At 38.1% G+C, this 21,137-nt stretch overlaps 4 protein-coding genes across 14 annotated transcripts; 2 read left to right on the forward strand and 2 right to left on the reverse strand.

Annotated features, from left to right (window-relative positions):
- Window positions 1-2,803, forward strand: LOC119997558. 11 transcript variants are annotated; one of them, XR_005468042.1, is made up of 7 exons: window positions 280-499; window positions 583-642; window positions 1,324-1,457; window positions 1,833-1,927; window positions 2,003-2,095; window positions 2,232-2,278; window positions 2,709-2,803. XR_005468042.1 is itself a non-coding variant. In XM_038844667.1 (3 exons), the coding sequence occupies exons 1-3, from the start codon at window positions 172-174 to the stop codon at window positions 770-772; spliced, it is 381 nt and encodes a 126-aa protein (XP_038700595.1). In that variant the 5' UTR covers window positions 1-171; the 3' UTR covers window positions 773-1,073. The 11 variants fall into 11 exon arrangements, 1 of the variants encoding a protein (XP_038700595.1); XR_005468037.1 differs by having other exon boundaries at window positions 2,028-2,095; XR_005468041.1 differs by lacking the exon at window positions 2,709-2,803 and having other exon boundaries at window positions 2,232-2,397.
- A 1,176-nt stretch (window positions 2,804-3,979) lies between these two features.
- LOC119996027 (putative wall-associated receptor kinase-like 16) lies at window positions 3,980-6,675 on the reverse strand. Its single transcript, XM_038842525.1, has 3 exons — window positions 5,577-6,675; window positions 5,328-5,492; window positions 3,980-5,234 (listed from the first exon to the last, which is right to left on the reverse strand). Exons 1-3 carry the CDS (start codon window positions 6,448-6,450, stop codon window positions 4,021-4,023), a joined length of 2,253 nt encoding a protein of 750 aa, XP_038698453.1. The 5' UTR covers window positions 6,451-6,675; the 3' UTR covers window positions 3,980-4,020.
- An 885-nt stretch (window positions 6,676-7,560) lies between these two features.
- On the forward strand, window positions 7,561-8,725 carry LOC119997770 (uncharacterized serine-rich protein C215.13-like). Its single transcript, XM_038844959.1, has one exon. It carries the CDS (start codon window positions 7,604-7,606, stop codon window positions 8,558-8,560), a length of 957 nt encoding a protein of 318 aa, XP_038700887.1. The 5' UTR covers window positions 7,561-7,603; the 3' UTR covers window positions 8,561-8,725.
- Window positions 8,726-12,393: 3,668 nt separating this feature from the next.
- Window positions 12,394-15,492, reverse strand: LOC119996868 (putative wall-associated receptor kinase-like 16). The gene is made up of 6 exons (XM_038843649.1): window positions 15,280-15,492; window positions 15,196-15,230; window positions 14,920-14,990; window positions 14,159-14,851; window positions 13,896-14,075; window positions 12,394-13,761 (listed from the first exon to the last, which is right to left on the reverse strand). Exons 1-6 carry the CDS (start codon window positions 15,490-15,492, stop codon window positions 12,542-12,544), a joined length of 2,412 nt encoding a protein of 803 aa, XP_038699577.1. The 3' UTR covers window positions 12,394-12,541.
- Window positions 15,493-21,137: the final 5,645 nt, after the last annotated feature.

The raw sequence follows: 21,137 nt of genomic DNA on the forward strand, positions 1-21,137 counted from the left end.
TGCGACTGGACAGCAAAAACGACGTCGTGCCATGGGTTTTGTGGTAAAAAAACGATATTTTGATGTTTTGTTTCGAAGCCTATATTGTCCTTTTCCGTAGACAGTGCATCGACGTGGTTGGAGAAGATTTCGCCAACACATGATGCAGAGCAGAATTTCAGAGTACGAAAAATGCCAGGCAGGTTCATGTATTTCCTGTTCATCGTTGTAGGTTCATGTATTTGCAGTAGACTCATATAACCCAGATCTCTTCCCTCTGTCTTCAACCACTCGATCCTCTCTCTTCTCTCTCGCTCTCCGCTCTTGCGATCACGGCCAGATCTAACATGACACGAACCGCAAAGCGACATTTTCCTTCGCTGGAGAGTGGAGTGGCAGAGCTGGCTGGAGTCGCTGGAAGCCGGAATGGGAAAGTCCTGGGTTGGTGGCCTTCAACACGCCAGGGTAACTCGCAACGTAAACGGAAATCGACCATGGACCTCCAAAGTCAAATCCAATGGTACGTTCGCTTCCTGAAGGTTGTTTATTTTCTCTTCTTTTCCTCTCTCTTTTCTTGCTTACCTGGAATTGCGTTTCCTACAGTGCAATTTTCTCCTATGTTTATCAGCGTGCTTGGACTCCCATACTAGATTTATTCTCAAGGTGGGGCTATCTTTCCTCCGAAAATCATCTTTGTTGCCTTCACTTCCTGTTATGCTTGCCTCGATATACTCTTAGTTTGTCTGCATCATCAAAGCCCTCATCGTTGCCCATTTGCTCTCGCAAAATCTGATTCCCCAAATACATTAACGCCTCCCCTCAATCCCTCCTCCAAGAACTTTTTGTAAGCATTAACTTCACACATCCATATGTATATATGTAAGGAAGGAATCAACGTTGAATTGACCATGTCTATTTCTTGAGATGTGAATGCTGTTTTCTATGCCATTCCTTATCGTCATTGCGAAACCATTCAGTGAAGCAGTAATGTTCGATGTCTTTTTTCATATATGGTTGTATCATACAAACAATATCATGAAGGGACATATAAGACATGCATCAAGTGATGTGAATGAAGCTTTTCAATTCAACATAACTACTAATAAGAACATTCTGTGAGTTCCGATTACAGTTTTAGATCCATGGTTATATTGCACACAAGGCCCGTGACTTCCATCTCTATATCACTCAATATTAGGCAAATATATACTTAAAATAGCCGGTTAGAAAAAAAGAAGTTAATTTTCAGTCTTCGCATCCACAGCATAAATGAATATGTGCCCATAAATTTGGTCCAGAACTTTGTTGGGCCTTACTTATTTGACTGATCAATCTTTTGAACAGACAGGGCATCAAAATTTTCCATTTCGGCTAAAATTCAATGCTAAAGGCATTTTGGATTGCTATGAGAAACATTCTCCTCAGGGAAGAGGCGTGATATTGAATTCAAAATCATTGAAGGAGATTTTCAAGAACAGGTAACCTTCGCCTGTAATGAAGTTGGCTTATTGATACTTTCTTCCTTCAAATTGCTAGAGTTCAAACCATGCTGCCTATTTACTCACCTATAAAATTTTTTCCTTACAAGCTTTCCTCTCATATTGACCATTGATATTAGTAGGTGTAAACTTTCTATGTAAAAATTAAAGAGATAAGACTGATTGATTAGGAGCTCAATTGTCTTTAAATCATGCTGAATACCTGGTAGCAAATGTTTGCATCATTTCAAAAATGAACCAAACTCTGTGTTCTTTAGAGGAACTTTCTTCTGGATTTTTTTTTCGTTTTAGTCATTCTTTTTTCCTTTTACATATGTACAATTGTTCATGTATTTGTCAACCTTCTTATTGTAGAAGCACTGCCTTTGCGCAGCATGATTTAAACAAAGACTGCACCTTACTGATTTTGGTTTCGCCTGTCTAAGGAAAAAACATCCGACAACATACTGGTAAGATCAACCCATCCCAAACTGTACTTCTTTGTTTATTGAAAAAAGGGGTGAAGTTATATGGGTTTCATGCAGTTTCACTTATGTGGGGTTCATGCAGTTTTGATGTAAAACCTATAAAGCATTGAGAAGTTAAAATCCAAGAAAACTCGAATCGAGACTGAGAAGGTAAGATCTGAGCATTTAGAGTTTGCACAAAGGGCAATATGTCCACATAATGGCAGCCTTATAACCACATATATTCTAATGTTAAATTATTTTCCGAGAAGTTACTTAATGTAGTGTTGTGATTCATTTTTTTCAGCTCTTAACCCCAGCTGTGGCAGAGGCACCCAAAAAAAATGAAAATAGGTAATGTTTTCAGAACATGAGAATAAATATGTAATTGAGTCTGTGAGGGGCCTTTTAAATTTGACTGTTGATTTCTTTCCTACCACTACTGTTTATGTTATGAATAATTTGTTCTCACTGTCTGACAAGAGTGACTGATTATTTTTTTTTTCCCATGTTTTTACTGAGTAATTGTGTCTGCCAAATCTATAATAGGAAGACCAGTTCAATAGAGAGTTACTTACAATCGCTCTATTTGATGCTTTATAGATTCTTTACATGGTATGCCCTGCGTAATTGAATTTTTGTCCCATACTTTAGATACGTTCTTTAACAGATTGTCTTTTTATGTTTGCTTGCCATTGGTTGGTTTCTTTGCTGCTGTTATGCATGCGTTCCTTTGGTTCAATGCTTGCTTCATTTGTGTTTTATGCACCTCTCTTCTCTGCAGGCCTTACCCACGGTTTAGGCCTTTGTCTTACTCTCGCTATGATAGTGACGTATAGTGAACCGTTGAGGTAGCTCTGTCGGAGCTCATACTTCTTTGTTTAGCCTTTCTACTCAAAAGTAGGAATGTCCTGTAGGTGGTTGTATAACTTTTGTAACGCAAATACCATTGAACTTGCATGGTGAAGTGCAACAATGATATGCTCTCATTTGGCTTCCAAAAAGCGTGAAAAATGATGAAATTCTTGATGTCCCGCTGCAACGCGCGGGCACCATAACTAGTAATAACTTGGAAATTTCAATTTGTATAGGAATATTCTTAATATCTTTGACTTTGCTCCAAAATCCTGAAATAATGTTTTACTCTAAGAATATTGACTTGGATTTTTCAATTTGGCTAGCAATATTATATTCTTAGTATCTTTTTAGGTTTGCTCCAAAAACTTTATCTACTTGCTAAGTATGCTGTCGGGAAGGAAATTTTCGATCATCACTAAACCATTTTTCTGCTGCCACAAACTCTTCTTAGGGAACATTATTAGGTCATTGATGACGGGTTATCTTATAATATTGTCTCTATTAACATCACCCTCATTCACGCACGGCCCTTCATTTAGGATCTTTAAAGCTAAAGTCTTGGGCCAGTCCGCTTCAATGGAAACAATGGATCTTCTGCCTTCGGGAAGTAAAAATGGGCGATATGTTCGGCCCATGGGGGTTGTTGCCTCCAATAGATGAGAAACAACCCTTACGGGAATTTTATTCATAAATTAAGAAATTAACACCACTAACCGAGGATGGCCTGTCATAGTCTCTGCTCGAAAGACAAAAGAGTCCAGGGCTTATTAGGAGGCCCGAGCCATGGTTTTTGAGGCTCTATCAAGCTCGGGCCTCCTCAAAAATGATAAGGCCGAGCCTACAGACTGTCAAAGTCAGGCTCGGCCCGGCCCACTTTCATTGCTAACCACAAACGTTTGTCAGGCACTATACTCATATTAAGGGCAAAAATACTAAAGATCCTAATATTTTTTTGTTCAAAGTCTAGTTATCCCAAATGCCGAGATGGACACATATGATTCATGTGAAATCGTGGGTTCCATATGATCATTTGAAATCGTATACGTCTATCTTAACATTTGAGATAACTGAGACAAAAAAAAATAAATTCATAATCCATAAAATTGATGCATTGCAGTTATTTTACAAATTCCATGGGTTTACCAATGGCATAAATGACTAGGGATTCCTATCAAAAGAAGAAGAAGAAAAAAAAGGAGAAAAAGAATCACTTTAGAATAGCAGAAGAGAAAAAGAATTCACCTTCCACCATGTACTGGCAAAAGTACATGGTTCTTTACACTATCATATCCCATACTTGTGCTACCATTAGTCCCATAACAGAAACTCAAACCATCTGATCTATCATCACCAAGCAAATGCTCTGTCTCTTGCAACTCTGTTCCATCACTATTAGCCCATGTATGCCTTGACGCTATCCTCAACCCCTCCAGTTCCATTGCCACTTCCTTCATTGTTGGTCTCTCCTCTCCTTTCACTTTCAAACACCGTCTCGCCAATTCCGCGACCTCCTTCAGCTTCTGTGTATCACACTCATTCACTACACAATCCTCCATAACTTCGAGCAATCGATCCCCTTTCAGCGCGGAAATAAAATACATTGCCAGATTTCTCTGTTCTTCAGGCCTTTGGAAAGACAGTGCTTCTTGTCCAGTAAGTAACTCGACGAGGACAACTCCGAAGCTGTAAACATCACTCTTCTCTGTCAATTGGCTTGTGTGCAAGTATTCTGGGTCTAAATATCCGAAAGTCCCTTGCACCATTGTTGATAGTTCGGTTTGGTCTAGTGGAACCAGTCTTGAAGCACCGAAATCGGACACTTTTGCAGTGTAAGTATCGTCTAGGAGAATGTTTGTGGACTTGACGTCTCGGTGTATAATTGGCACTGAAGCTGCATAATGCAGATATGATAAAACTCCAGCAGTTTCCGCGGCGATCCTGAGACGAATTTCCCAAGGCAGCCTCGAGGTTTTAGTCTTGCTGTTGAGGTGACCGGAGAGGGTGTCGTTGGCTATGTATTCGTAAACCAGTAATGGAACCTGGGTCTCTAAACAACATCCCAGAAGCTTCACAACATTTCTATGGTTGATTTGTGAAAGAACAATCACTTCATTGATGAATGGCTCGATTTGGTTTTCGTCCATGAATTTGGACTTCTTGATGGCAACAAGTCTTCCATCTGTTAAAATTCCTTTATAAACTGTTCCATACCCTCCCCTTCCAACGATTCTTTTTTCGTCGTAGTTGTTGGTGGCCTTTTCGAGCTCTTCGGCTGTGAAGATTTTGGCAAAATCAGTAGCAGATCCTTCCAATCCTGAAATCTGTTGTTGCAGCATCAAACCTCCATTTTGCTTGAAGAACTTTTCTCTGAGTTTGATGAATTTCCATCTCTGGATTCCCCAGTATAACCAAGTAATGCAAATTAGCAATGCTGTTACTCCTACACTGATTCCTGCATGATCGAAAACAAAAATGATAGAATCAATGACTACTTTTCGAAGATTATTCTCGGATCCTGCTTGATCAGCTGAATTGATCAACTTACCAACCGCGATAGGAATCACTAGGGATCGATTCATCGTGCAACCATTTCCGGCTTTTCTTCCATCACCATGATAACCCTTAGGACAAGAACATGTGTAATTCCCTACTGTGTTGGTGCAAATTCTTTCACAGTCATTCAGAGTTTGATCTTCACATTCATCAATATCTGCAAGAGAAAAATAATCACTTAAATACAAAAAACTAACTGCATCATTGTTTGGAAACAAATGAGATAGATCAATGAGATTACCTTGGCAGTCATTAGAGAGGTATGGATTTCCATCAAAACCATCAAAGCACTTGCAACGATATCCCGTTGACCCATTATCCGGATCATAACAAGCACTATTTCCTTCACATTCAGAAGGCATCATTTTCTCTTGAAGTATTTTGCACGATTCATTCCCGATCGTCCAATCAAGAACCATTGGAAGTTTTTGACCATTTTGCAGATCTTGAAGTAAATTGGAAGTGAAATTGAATTGGTCTTCTTCAACAACAAACCCATAGCTACAAGGACTAAAGTTCCAAACACCTCTATGATTGTTAAAGCTACTCGCCGTGACATTAAAGTTACTTACAGATTCAGGAAGCGATACCTGGCAACACCCAATTCCAGAACAAGAACCATTGGATATACTGTCGATGCTGTCACACTTTGTACTACATCCTGTACTCATGTATCCTTCGCGCCCTTGCCTCCCTTGAATCGTTGCTTCGGTGTCACAACCAACAGTGACGAATTTGTTATCAGAATAGGAGATTACAAATTTGGAAAGCTGCAGACTTGGTACGTTGTTATAGACTCCTGCACCTGATGCATTATAGCAATCGCTAGCTACGAACTGCAGGACATGCATCTTCCCTTGAAGGGTAATGTTAGTGACATTGATTGGGCTTCCTGTCAAGAACGCTTGCGGAGGATCGAAAGTTTCATCACATGTTATGAGGAATTCAGGGTCGTAGTAACAGTTCTCTATGGTGCCGAAAGGGTATGGGATGCTGACATTCCCACATCTGTCTTGGCATCCTGGCTTGGCTGTAGGTACTTCTATTGCTGCATTTGCTATTAACAGCATACATTTTATTACAAGAACTTGAATCACCGCTCTTCGGATCGCCATGGCGTAGAGATTTTGAGCGCAGAAGTTGTTGGTTATAGTGGTTGATTAGTCCTTTTATTGTCACACTAAAGGACGACCAGTTTCACACAAACATACATCAGTTGTTTATTCCAAAGCTAATTTTCTAATCCCGTCTGAAATAGCAGGGGCGCGTTGTAGGTATGTGTCAACTTTTGAGTAATTATTTGTTTTATGATCGGTGAGCTTTCAATGTCAAAGAAAACTTCGACGGAGAAAATGAATGCATCCTTGACAAACTCGTCACTTCGCAAATTCTCAAGACGAACGCGTTTATATATTAGAAATAGAAGCTACCCATATCAAATTTGTCAACATGCATTTCTTTGAATTAGCGAATTGCGACGGCAGAGAAAGTCATGAAGATGACCAGATACATTTTTATGATCATTTTGTCCAATCTAATCGTAATGGAATATGCATTTCAGGAAATATTAAGATTTTATTAGTATAGATCGTAGACCTAATCAAATGCCTGCCTGACAGAGACTGTTTGAACCCAAGTTTTGGGCCCATGCTTAATTGAAAAATTCAAGTCCTGTTTCGAAATTGATTGATTGGTCAATTATTATCAAATATATATTAAGGAGGATCGACTGAACAATTATCAATAACCAATTGATTGGTCGGTTAAATTTATGTCAAAAAATCGAGTGAAAAAAATGACCCGACAAAAACTGACCGTGAACATCCCTAATTATGAGGTCTACTAGTTTATTTCTCCCGTTTATCAATTAACGTACCTCCATAGAGAGATTCAAATTAGTAACGACTATGAACACGGCATACAGAGTTCAAAATTGGCTTTAGACTATGCAGCACATACAAGTGCATCTTTTGATGATTACACACACACAAACCTTAGACTGTGCTTGCTATATAATAAATATTGACTATTATGCCTTCACTGAAAAAAGCTTTCTTGGCGCATGATAAAAGTTAAAAGCAAATTACATAACCGTTATTCAACGGAAACATAAACCCGCCAACCAAAATTCAAAAAAAAAAAAAAAACAAATCTGAAAGAAGGAAAAGAAGAAGAACAAAAAGCAAAAGACCACTCCTTTAATCACACTTTCCTTTGCTTTTCAAAACTACAACTTCCAAGACAGTATAAAAAAAACACAATGATCCCATGTTTCCATTGAAGATTCATGAAATGGGTTCTTGCATCAGCACTTGCAGACCCAAGAAAAGTTTCACACAAGAATGTGGTTGTGTCCAACTCCAAGACAAGCTTGTTATTACTCAACAAGTTCCAACCAGAACACCTAAAGTATCTCCAATTCCTGTCTCTAACAAAATATCTCCATACCATTCTTCTCCTACCGCTTCTACTTCTTCGAATTCTTCGTTAACCGGAACAACAAGCAACACCACTACTAGTACTGCTATAAGATCATGCTCGTCGTTGTCGACCTCATCTTCAGTTTTGAGCTCCAAGGACAGGTCTTTCTCTAATGAATTCCTGTGGTCATGTCTCAAGGAGAATCCACACGTTCTCCGCATTAATTCAATCAGGGAAAGATCGTTTTCGTCGAGTACAAAAATTGGTTCACAAAAATTGAATGCCCTGGATAAGTCATTGGCGAAGCAGTTGATTCAAGAGAAGGTACATTTGTCCATACCGCAGAAGAGGGTTCGAGCAAGCTCGCCAAGTACTCTGACAAGACAAAAGAGCTTCCGTAGGGACACATCGTCTTCTTCATTACCAAGTAGGACACTGAGATCACCCTCTCCGAGTAGGAGATTTTCCGCTCATGGCCTTAACGGGGACAATGGCAGAGGATTTGCATCAACTACACAGAAGACTAATTGCTCAGCGCGTACCGTTGGCTCGAAGTTTGGTGGGATTAGTAACAATTCAGTCTCTTCTGCTCTAAAGGAGTCTTTGAGGCCCCCAAGTCCAATCCGTAATTTAAATTATCTTGGCACTCCTTTGAGGAACAGAGAAACTTGCATTCACCGGATTAGTTCGAAAATCGATGAAGTTGCAGTTGGAGAAGCATTGTCTCATCTTGATAACGACCTCGTCCTGATGGAGGATATTGATAATCCTCTCATCTCCTTGGATTGCTTTATCTTTATGTAGATTAATGCATGTCAAAGTATGTATGCGTGTGTTAATTGTTCATAAGATTTTGAACTTTGTTTTCTCATTTTCTTTTTCAAGAGTCACTTTTAGGTACCTACAATTATTCATTTATTCTTCAATATGCCTTACAATGATCAACTGGATCAAATTCTTCTATCGTTAGAGCAACTTCAGTAGTGTAAATTTGCTAGCCCAGCAAAAATTTATATTGGGTCCCACTTCTATTACATAAAAAGTCAAGGCAAACACGTCTCTCAATACAATCACACCAACAAAACACATCTCCCAATATAATCACACCAACAAAACACATATTCCTATACATTTTCCTTCCCACCCAACATGGTGGCCAACAAATTCCCATGCCCTTCATGTTGTCCCCAATAAAACTACACCAAAACACAATCTTTCAATATAAAACACATCTCCCAATATAGCCACATCAGCAAAACACAAAACCCAATACAACCACATCAGCAAAACACAAAACCCCATACATATTTGTTGGTCCAGACAAAATAACACCATTGCAAGTGCTCTTATTCGCTTAAAATTTATTGGATTTATCTTCCCTACTTGAAGCTATTGATTAGCAGAACCTATGAAGATCAAACCATAAAGAGCAGCTGCAGTCTGCAGAGGCCTACGCATGATGAAATTAGTGTACTGTGACTCAACCGAGAAATGATTGTGTGATTGTATTAGTTTGAGCAAGAGTAAATATTTCAAGAGAATTATACTTAGAAGAATTTACTTTCTGTGTACATCAATGGTTGTTATTACAGGTCATTATCTGTGAGCTTTTACATGCTATACTTCTTAATCACAAAATCAAGCTCACTTATCAATTCGTGTCGTATCATCCGTCTCCTGATCACTATCTCAACGTTCACCTTGGTCAGTATCAGTTATTCAATCTTCTCTGCAATTAACATACACCAGGACAACGTTGATCGAATCTACCGGGGAGAATTTATCGACAAATCTGACGAATAGTTGTTTACAAAAATCGAGCATGCCTTCTTTCGACTGCTGCAGCTTCTAGAATGCAAGTTCTCTACAGTTAGCAGTGAAGTAACCTCCTGTTCATGGAAACTAGACCTTTCCATCCGATGAAGGTCGGTCTGTATCGGTTCTCGCAGCAGTAGAAAATGAAGCAGTTACTGAATTGGTACCTTTTGAAGGAGCTGAGGTAGGAGTGGGGAGCTTTTTAGGCAGCATCTGTTCCCAAGAGTAGTAATCCTTGGGCAGTCTTGATGATTCTGATAGAACAAAGAAAGCAAGAAGAGTGATCAAGAACAAGCAGTTGTGCCTCCAAGAACCTAACATGATTGGCTATTTACTCTGCAGATGGCCTGAAATCTCTGCTTTCTTTAACTTCCAAAAATGGCAGCTTTAGAGTGCTTGTGGCAGCAGACATGTTGAGTAATGTATGGAGACTGCCAACTTGTTTGTTTGAGGAAACATGGGTCAATGGCAGACAATCCAGCATTTGATAATTCTAAAACTGTTAGAATAATAGTAGAATCTGAGAGACTGAGGGGTGAGGAATTTGAGGGATTTTAATATTCATATTTCTCCTCTCTACTTAGTTGGGTATGAATATTTTAATTCTGGTAACATAACCTTTGTTGTTAGACTTGTTACTGGTATAACTAGCAGTGTCTCTTAAACAATTGGTTAATCAATTGACGGGTTTTTTAACTTTTGGTCATTAAAAAAGAGTTGTCGATTTCCATCTCAGTCACAAAGTGTTCACACGTTTCAATTTGAAAACCTAAAGTTAAAAATTGTTCCAATATACACACACGAACAGATTTCTCACTGTTCAAGTGGATTTCTTACATTGATTTCTTATGTCGTATCAACAGTTTGATTATCCAAATACTCATAAATCTACCCAAGTGTGTATGTTGGAACAGTTTTTATTTAACCAGCAATGCATGCTATATATGTGATGCATGAATGCAAATTCTCTTGAAAAAGTGAGGCATTAAAATAACCCAATGAAGTATGTGTTATTAATATATAAAAAGGTCTGTAAAGACGTCTAAGCCTATGCTTAACAAACTCCACCAAAGCACTATAATTAGTATTCTAAACCTTCAATCATGAAAACATTCATTATTTTTTTGATAGCTCAGAAGCTAAACAAGCCAAACCTTATAAAAACCTAAAAGAATATGTTGGGAGAACAATCTAAAAGGAGTCAAAAGTAAGCATCTTGACATTCTTGTATACTACTTTGCCAACATAGCCAAAAGCACTGTTGCAGTAGAGATAATGGCTTAGAGAGAGAGAGAGTATATATATATATTCTATTTTAAAGCCAGAGTTTAGGTTAACCCTTTCTTCCAACACAGGTAATCAAAAACACAATTTTTACAATGCAATGACCATTTTGGCATTTGAAGTAAAGGAACCTCCCCATCATCATCTATCACACTGTCAATAAAAATCCACCATTTGCTTTGCTTTGGACTATTCACTTCCATTCCTTCATTCATTAATTTTTTATTTTTTTTAACGAAGAAGGACCACTTTGTGACCCTGAACCAAATTTTAAACTCGGGTCCTACACCACGACGATATGTGCTTTAGATTGAGTCGAAATCTATACGGGTAAGTGAGTCGAAGACCTCAAAAGTGAGTTGCAAGGCCCACGGAACTAAAGAATCCCTAAGAAATATCTAAGCTAGTTTTGAACTTCCGACCTCATGTAGTTTTCATTTTTAAGTCCGGAAAAGTAATCAATTGGGCTATTGCCAAGTTGATCGTTCATTCAATAATCAATACGATTGAAATCCTTCTCTTAGTCTCTCTCCTGGGCCAGCCACGTCACATGGATATTGGGCCCATCATATGGACCAAAGCCCTCTGTCTCTCTCCAAGGCCAGTAAATGTAACATGGATATTGGGCCCACATATGGACCAAAGCCCATTCAAAGAGCATTCCGCTAAATATGAAGAATTAATTTTAGCTGACCTGCTTCATTTAATGAAGGGTGGTGGGCAGGGCTCACAAAAAAACCGAGTCAAACCGAATTGACCCCCCAAATTGATTGATTGGTCGGTTATTGTTAAACATATATATGTTAGTGAGGATCGATCGAATAACCGACAATAACTAACTAATTGGTCGGTTAAATTTATGTAAAAAATCGAAGGAAAAAAACTCGATCGAAATTGATTGTAGACACCCCTAGTGGTGGGGTCTGCAAAAGATGCACTAACATTAATTTTGTTCCATTTCTTGATTACTTTCTTACATCAACATATCTCTTCAGTTACAGACTTACAGTTAGGAATTGTCCTTGCTTGTTGCAGAAACACAAATCATATCATCATCAAGACATGATATATAGCCGTTAACTTAAACCGAAGAGAACACACTATAAGTGTCCAGACAACATGGACCACACGGCATTACATGATCATTTTAATTATGATAGAGATATCATCAACTGCTGATATTCCAACTGTTGAGTTGTACGCACTGGATTTCAAATGCATTAGGAAGAGAACACACTATAAGTGTCCAAACAACATGGACCACACCGCATTACATAATAGTTTTTAATTATGATCGAGATCTCATCAGTTGATATTCCAGTTGTTGAGTGTGCGCATTGAATTTGAAATGCATTATGTAAGATATGTGGAGTTCCCACGAATTCACTTGAATTATGTGCATCCAACTAAGTTGTTGGGATACTGGAATACAAACTACTAGTAGCTTTATTATTTTCGTAATTGTTTTACATTTTCAAAACCTCTAAGTAGCTTTTGACTCAAATCATATATTCATATCCCATGACTCACTCAACAAATACAAACTTGCATGTACAATACACATGCAAATGAGAGAAACCTTACTAACACTAACAATCTTACATACAAGAAAAGTACTAAACAAAAGAGTCAAAGAAGCAAAATGTATACAATAGAATACTTGATCCGATTATGCTAGAAACTGAATCATCTACCAGCTTTAATTTCCATGCTACTCATGACAGAATACCCAGTTGTCCTGCTGCTGCTAGTACTGCCAGCATCACCATGATCACCACCATTTGCTGGCTTAATGAACCTTTCAGTTTCTTCTGGGTACAAATCACAAGCAACCCAAGGAGGATGATCATGATCACCTTTAACTCTCAGCCCTTCTAGTTTATATGCAACTTCCTTCATACTTGGCCTCTCCTCTCCCTTCACTCTCACACATCCTCTAGCCAACATAGCTACTTCCTTCACCTGCTCAATATTGCTCGCATTCACCACTCTATGATCAAGAATCTCGACCAATCGATCTTCTTTTATTGCAGAAACAAAATATATAGCCAAGTTCCTCAGGTCTTCTGGATTTCGAAATGAAAATGCCTTCTTTCCCGTGAGTAACTCAACAAGGATAACGCCGAAGCTATAAACATCACTCTTGTCGGTCAATTGGCTTGTTTGCAAGTATTCAGGATCCATATATCCAAGAGTGCCCTGCACAAGTGTGACTAATTCTGTCTGATCATGAGGGATTAACCTTGAAGCTCCAAAGTCGGCTATTTTGGCAGTGTAGTCGTCCTCTAGAAGAATGTTTGCAGACTTGATGTCGCGGTGAATGATTGGAATTGAAGCAGCAGAATGCAAATAAGAAAGTGCTCCAGCTGTCTCAGTCACTATTTTGAAACGAGTCTCCCATGGAAGCAGTGGAGAATTATTGTTGTCTTCTACATTGTGGATATGGTGGAAGAGTGTACCATTTGTGACAAACTCATAAACAAGTAGAGGGACTTCTGTCTCTAAACAACATCCCAGTAGTTTAACCACATTTCGATGGTTAATTTGGGAGACGACGATTACTTCATTAATGAATTCTTCAACTTGCCTTTCATCTCCAATCCGGGACGACTTTTTTATGGCTACTAAACCTTGATTTTGCAATATACCTTTGTAGACTATTCCTTGGCCTCCTCTACCAAGGATTCTACTGTCGTGGTAATTATCCGTCGCCTTCTTGAGATCTTCTTCTGTAAATATTTGAGCTATTTCTTTAGACAGTTTGCATCTTGAAAGTTCTCTTCTTAACAAGCTCCCACCATTTTGCTCAAAGAATTTCTCTCTTAGCTTGTTGAGCTTTCTTTGTCTGAGTCCGATTTGTAGCCATGAAACTAAAAGAAGTAGAACTAAGAGGCTAATACTGATTCCTGCAGAAAATGCATATAAACAAGTACCACCACCATTAGTAATAACTTTGTTCAAGTACCCTTACATACTCTGTTCACTCTGTGTTTGCAATCAAATTAAATTGCTTGAAATATATATATATATACACACTGACCCAGTACAACAATGACGACCGGAAACCTCTTGGACTTGGAGACGCGATTGACTCTGCAACTGGTACCGTTGTTCCATCCATCACCAATGTATCCTGGTGGACATGAACAGTTATATCCACCAGGATAGTTGTGACAAGTCAAATTGCAGTGGTGTGACCCTATGTCGCATTCGTTTATATCTGTAAGAAGAAAAAAAATCTTGAGTGGAAGCATAAATAAATATGTCAGGTTGAATCAAAATGATTGGGAAGTTCTTTCTTACCCATGCAACCATTTTGGAGGTAAGGATTTCCATTGAAACCTTCAAGGCAATGGCACAAATACCCAGGACCATTTTGTGAATCAGAGCAATTGCTATTTTGCTTGCAAGCGTAACTTGATTGGTTCTTCTTCGCCTCATTACAAGTTTGATCGCCGATTGACCAATCAAGAAACATAGGAAAAGAAGTTGTGGTTAGATTGTAGAGATGGGAAGAGGAGAAATTGTAAAAACCATCCCCCACTACAAATCCGTAGCTGCAATTATTGACCTCCAAAGAAGAGTTATGGTTATCATATTCATAGCTTACGAGAGTAATATCGTAGTCCATGGCATATTTTGGGATAATGGTCTGGCAACATCCGACGCCAGAGCAAGAACCGTTCACTACATCGGTAATGTTATCACACTTTGTCACACAACCAGTGGTGTAACTTTGGCCCGTGGAACCAGCAATGACACCAATTGTGTCGCATCCGACGACAGTGAACTTATTTTTGGTATCTGAAATTGGAAATTTTGCTAGACCGAGAGAGTCTCCGTCGTATGAGGTTGTGTTTCCAAAGCTGTAAATACGATAAGTTTTGTCGGAGGTGATGAGCAGGTGAGCCTCTTCGAGAGAGATGTTGAGTACAGGAATATCACTGGTCGTTAATGTTGAAATATGAAGACAAGTAGTGAGACTAAGATCAACAACTTACAAGGTCTGCAACTGAGTTTACTGACTAGAAACACTGCTAACAATGAACAAACTACAAACTAACCTTCTGTAACAGCTTCAACTACTTTAACAACTTCAAGACCAGCAACCACCAGCAACCAAGTAGAATAAAAACTGTAAAGAACTCAAACTTGCAGACACTCAACCAAAGACAAGAGGAAAAACTCAGCAAAAAAAAAGATCTTCTTTTTCTTCTACAGAGAGGTCCACATTCGACAGTACAAGTAGAGAGTTTTTTTTAAAACTGAGACACCTAGACACTTCTAGATACAATAATCAAGCCATACACGTGGCTAAATCACAGCCTTTCAAGGATTACATCATATGACACAACCAGAAAAGTATTTTACTAAACTAATCAAACCAACCTAGTCAAAACAGTACAGTAAAACTGTTTCTATACTTGACTCATCTCAACAGTTAAGAAGGCTTGGGGAGGGTCGAAAGCGGTGTTATTGCAAGTGATGAGAAAGTGATCGTCCAAGTAGCAACCAGGTTTCAACCCAAATGGGTATGGGATGCTAATGTTTCCGCAACTTTCTTGGCAGCCTGGAATGGTTTGAGCAGCTACTGCTACTGCTAATATTGCTAACCCAAGCATGCCAAGTTTCATCATTGTGTGGTTATATTTTGCTTCACTTACAGAAGGTTTTATAGGCAAACAAGATATTATTTTGAGTTTGAGTTCAACCCATACTTTATGTCACATTTTATCGTACAATCTGTGAACATATCAAAAAAAAAAAAAAGAGGAAGATTGGGGGTGAAATTATTTAACGGTTTTGGTATATCATATCATATGTTGATATAACGTACCAAAATAAAAAATATGATACTATTATGATACCAATTTGCGAGAATGATTGGTATGTCATATCATATGCTGCTGATATAATGTGCCATAATCAATAGTATGATACTATTATGATACCAATTCACGAGAACGATTGGTAACAATGCATGAGTAGTTGAGAATTGCAATTAAAATTTTAAAAATACACAAACCATCTGTGAATTGACACCATCTCAATAATTCTAATGCACCACACCAACGTATGATATACGTTCCGAGTCCCAGAATCACTGAGTAATTACTCATTTACTTAGGGGGTATTGAGGTCAATCCGACACACATCATGTTAAGTGCTAGAGGGCCAGGAGGTGACTTCGACTTTGACTTAGAAGAACGGTTAGTTAATGTACATGGTGTATTGGTACGTTTTGGTGGGCCAAATATTTAATTCCATTACCCAAAGAAAATTTTGTGCTACGTTTTGGTTAGTTAATGTACATGGAGAGTTGGTGATGGCTTATCAATTGGTATTTGGGATGATAAATGGCTGCCTAATTTCAATGGGGGACATGTTCTATCCTCCCCCTTTTTTCTTCACCATCGGGCTAAGGTGTGGGAGTTAATTGATCAAGCAAATGGCACGTGGAATGTGAGTCTTCTAACCTCTCTGTTTCAGACTTCGGAAGTAGCGGATATAATGAAAATTCCTCTTTCCTATCGCCGGCCTAGTGATGTGGTGTTGTGGGCTCCAAATGCTAGTGGAAGATTTTCAGTTCGCTCGGCCTATCATATGGTTAAGCAATTGAGATCTGGCGCTAATATTTGCCCAACTGCTCCTTTGAAAAGATATTGGGTTAGGATATGGAGATTGCAGGTTCCTCATAAAGTGAGAATGTTCATGTGGAGGGCTTGTAAAAATAGTCTTCCTACTCGTACTGGTCTTCAACGACGCGGTCTGAATGTGCCTAGCCTATGCGTTGTTTGTGGTGTTGATGAGGAAACTATTCATCATGTCTTGGTGAGTTGTTGTATGGCTCGAAGGTGCTGGGAAATAATTGGATGGGATGCTCGGTTGCATAGAGATGGTGGTCCTTCTTTTTTTGATCTTTTTCAGATGCTTTGTGATGCTTTTGACTCAAAGGAACTAGAGATGTTCTCATATATCTGTTGCAGTTTATGGTATAATAGAAATAAGGTTTTGTGGGATGAAAGTTGCCTTCTGCCTGCTAAACTTTTGAACCGAGTGGGAAATATTAGGGAGGAGTTTGATCATCTAACTTCCAATTCGAGACAGCACGTGAGACTACTTCAAAGTGTTTGGAGACCACCTATTTCGGGGATGATTAAGCTTAATTGTGATGCAGCAGTAGGTGGTTTAAAGGTGGGCTTTGGGGTGGTGCTGCGTGATGACTTTGGAGATGTTCTTGGGTCCGGTTTCTTCGGAAGACATGCTGGTTTAGGTGTATTTCATGCAGAGGCTGGAGCCATCTTATTCGGCCTTGAATTTGCTCTATCTATTGGATTACTCTCAGTCATTGTGGAAAGTGATTCTTTACAAGTGATCTCCGAACTGAATGCACATGAACCTTCACTTCACATTTGTGGAAATGTTATTATAGATATTTTAGTTTATTCTCGTCAGTTTCATTCCTGCTCTTTTAGACATGTACGGAGGTCAGCCAATACGGTGGCCCATGAATTAGCCAAACTCGGAAAAATGGCTTCTGAGGACGGTTTGTTTCTAGAGGAATGTCCTCTTTCTATTATTCCATTTGTAACTGCAGACAAGGATAATTGTTAATGGAATCTCGTTTTTCTTCTCAAAAAAGAAAATTTTGTGCCAAATTATCAACTTTTCACGTGTGTTTGCGCTTCTAGCAATTTATCTTTTATTTGTTACAATGTGTTATCTGCGATGATGATTGTTAATCAATTCAATCGCTTTAAATAACTCATCGGGAGCCCACTCATTTAGCGAGATGAATTTTCAAATATAAAATTATAATTGGTAATGATTAAAATTTTGACTAACTATTGTGGATTTTTTTTTTACTTTACTTTATTAATATTATTAATAGGTAATAAGGTAGCGTTCTAACTGAATTACTATTAATAATTTAAGAAGGCTTGTGGAGGGTCGGAAGTGGTGGTGTTGCAAGTGATGAGAAAGTGGTCGTCGAGGTAGCAATCTTGGGTTAACCCAAATGGGTATGGGATGCTGATGTTTCCACAACTTTCTTGGCAGTCAGGAATGGTTAGAGCAGCTACTGTTGCTGCTGCTAATATTGCCAACACAAGCATGCTAAGTTTCATCATCATTGTTTGATTATATTCTTCTTCATTTACAGATGTTTTTATAGGCAAACAAGATATCTTGAGTTTACACGTTAAACCCAAAATTTACGACACATTTTTGTTGTATTATCTGCTAACAAAGCATTAAAAAAAATTAAAAAATGGTAAGATAGGAGGAGAAATTATTCAACGATCCTGCAAATTCATGAGCACATCAATGTATGACTTGTGTGTCACGACGACTGAATAATTATTTACGCGTCATTGAGTCTTAATCAATGTGACACACATTTTGAAGTGTTGGAGGGGGCGAATTCGACTTCACTCAGAGCTGGGAGCACATCAACGTATGACTTGTGTGTCACGACGACTGAATAATTATTTGCGCGTCATTGAGTATTGATCAATGTGACACACATCTTGAAGTGTTTCGAGGGGGCGAATTCGACTTCACTCAGAATTGGGAGCACATCAACGTAAGACTTGTGTGTCACGACGACTGAATAATTACTTGCGCGTCATTGAGTTGATCAATCTGACACACATCCTGAAGTGTTGGAGGGGGCAAATTCGACTTGACTCAGAACTGGAAGCACATCAACGTATGACTTGTGTGTCATGACGACTGAATAATTACTTGCGCGTCATGGACTCTTGATCAATCTGACACACATCTTGAAGTGTTGGAGGGGGCGAATTCGACTTGACTCAGAACTGATGGCGAGGTGGGAACCGAGCTCACCCTACTGCAAATTACAAGGAGCTTCCACGAACAAGCCATTAATCCAACGACAAGGACTTTAAAGGACAGTCTACTCCTCATTCTAAAGACAAAATATAGAGGCTCAAGATCAAATTGATTTCGTAAGGTCCACAATAACAAGGCCCAAGCCCATCATTGTAAGACAACAATACAAAATTGAAAAAGACAATTGACACTAAAAACAATTTGGACAACTTAATTGTAAAAAGGTCATAAGCCTTTTTAAAATTATAAAAAAATATAATTTAAGGATAATTTGGTCATCTAACTTAAGACATTTTTTAATTTATACCTACAATACTCTTCTTCTTCTCCTCTCCTCTCTTCTTCTTCTTCTTCTTCTCTCCTCTCTTCTTCTTCTCTCCTCTCAAATTCCATTTGGCTTTTATGAAGCTTTGTCATTGATACTGTCACAGGAGCCATCTTATCCATCACAATTCCTTCTTTGTACAAAAAGTATGAAGAACATATCGATAAATATTGCGGTACGATTCATAGGAAATTTTCTCAGCACTATAAAATACAGAGTGTGAGAATTGATGAGGTGATCCTCATCAAATTGATTGGAATGACTCTTGTTTGATTTTGTTTTCTATTTTTTGTCTTTTTTTCTTTTCGTATAATAAGTAGAAGAAAATTTAGGGAAATTGATACTGTACAGCTGCAGAGATATATCACTATAGTATCACCAACACAAAAAATCCACTAAAAAGATATAATTGAACCAATATGCATACTTCCTCTTCCTAATTACTTTTCCTTTCTTGATTTTCTTTTCTTGGTTTGTACCTCTCTTGCTTGTTGTGTAAAAACATTTACAGTTGCAGAGATGTATCACTATAGTATCACTAACACAAAAAATCCACTAAAATGATACAATTAAACCAGAAAGACATATAATGCAATCAAATTTACATTCTAACATTTGTATCATCATTTTATGAGGAAAAGATATAAATTGAACACTAAATTGGACCTTTTGATTAAAAGTATCACTATTGTATCGCAGTTCGTGGAGAGAGAAAATCAAATTTGAGGTTATTAAAAATCCACTAAAATGATATAATTGATTCAGAAAGACATGTAATGCAATCAAATTTACATTCTAACATTTGTATCATCATTTTATGAGGAAAAAATATAAATTGAACACTAAATTGGACCTTCTGATTAAAAGTATCACTATTGTATCGCAATTCATGGAGAGAGAAAATCCAATTTGAGGTTATTAAAAATCCACTAAAATGATACAATTGATCCAGAAAGACATGTAATGCAATCAAATTTACATTCCAACATTTGTATCATCGTTTTATGAGGAAAAGATATAAACTAAACACTATGCTGGATTTTCTGTTTAAAAGTATCACTATTGTATTGCAGTTCGTGGAGAGAGAAAATCAAATTTGAGGTTATTTTGGTAAAAACTTATCCCAATGTACTTTTTTAAAATGATGTTTTAGTGGTTGTACCTTTTTACAATTAAGTACAATCTAATGTACCGACCTACAAAAATCCCAAATTGAAATTAGGTTTTCCACCCCAATCTCAGTGCACCATTGACATAGATTTTCGTTTTATGTTCTGAACAAACAGACAACTTTCAGTTTCATTTGAGGTTTGGAACTGAGAGTTCCTATGGTTACGGCGAAGAATTTGGCCCCTCTATTTTATCAAAAGCCCTAGTTATTTTGGTCGAGCCCCTATCAAAAGCGAACAAGGAAATAGAAACCCAAAACTCAAATATGCAGCAAGGAAAAACATTAAACCGAACCTTGAAAGAGAAGAAGAGAAGGGAGAACAATTTGGGGATTAAGTTTTTCTTTTTCCAGAAGAACAAATCTAAATAGAAACCCAAAACTCAAATCTCGAAAGAAATAGCATTTTCATCTTCTTGGTTCCAAGATCTCAATTGATCCCTCCGATTTTCAATCTCTGCCACCGGCTCCTCCATAGCTGCCGAAGAAGAAGATGTGGAGAGAGGAATTTTTCTCTAGCTACAGTGATGCTATACGAGAGAAAGAGAGTGAAGCGAGATCTCCATCTGATTGAAGTATTGAACGCGAGATTTACAACTCGCAAAAAAAGTGGGCCCGCATTTGCCATGTCACCAGCCACCTCAGCATTGTGATGACTGGGATGCCACGATTTTTGTTAACTCATTAGGTTTGGATGCATCAAGAGATGGCAAAAAAAAATCGGTTTCGAATCGGACAATGTCACATGTTTACACAATATTTATATGTCCGAAGTCTAATCCGGATTAGATTTTGAATGTATTTAATTCCCCAAACCCGAATTAATTTAAATCCGGAAGAGTAAGTCGGATAATAACCTAATTCGGGTTAAGATCCGGACAAGTAAGCCGAACAAGATTTATGTGTTTCGATCTAAATTTCAGACATAAAAC

Source organism: Tripterygium wilfordii, chromosome 4 (genome assembly GCF_013401445.1).
Source record: "Tripterygium wilfordii isolate XIE 37 chromosome 4, ASM1340144v1, whole genome shotgun sequence".
In the NCBI taxonomy this organism is placed as follows: domain Eukaryota; kingdom Viridiplantae; phylum Streptophyta; class Magnoliopsida; order Celastrales; family Celastraceae; genus Tripterygium; species Tripterygium wilfordii.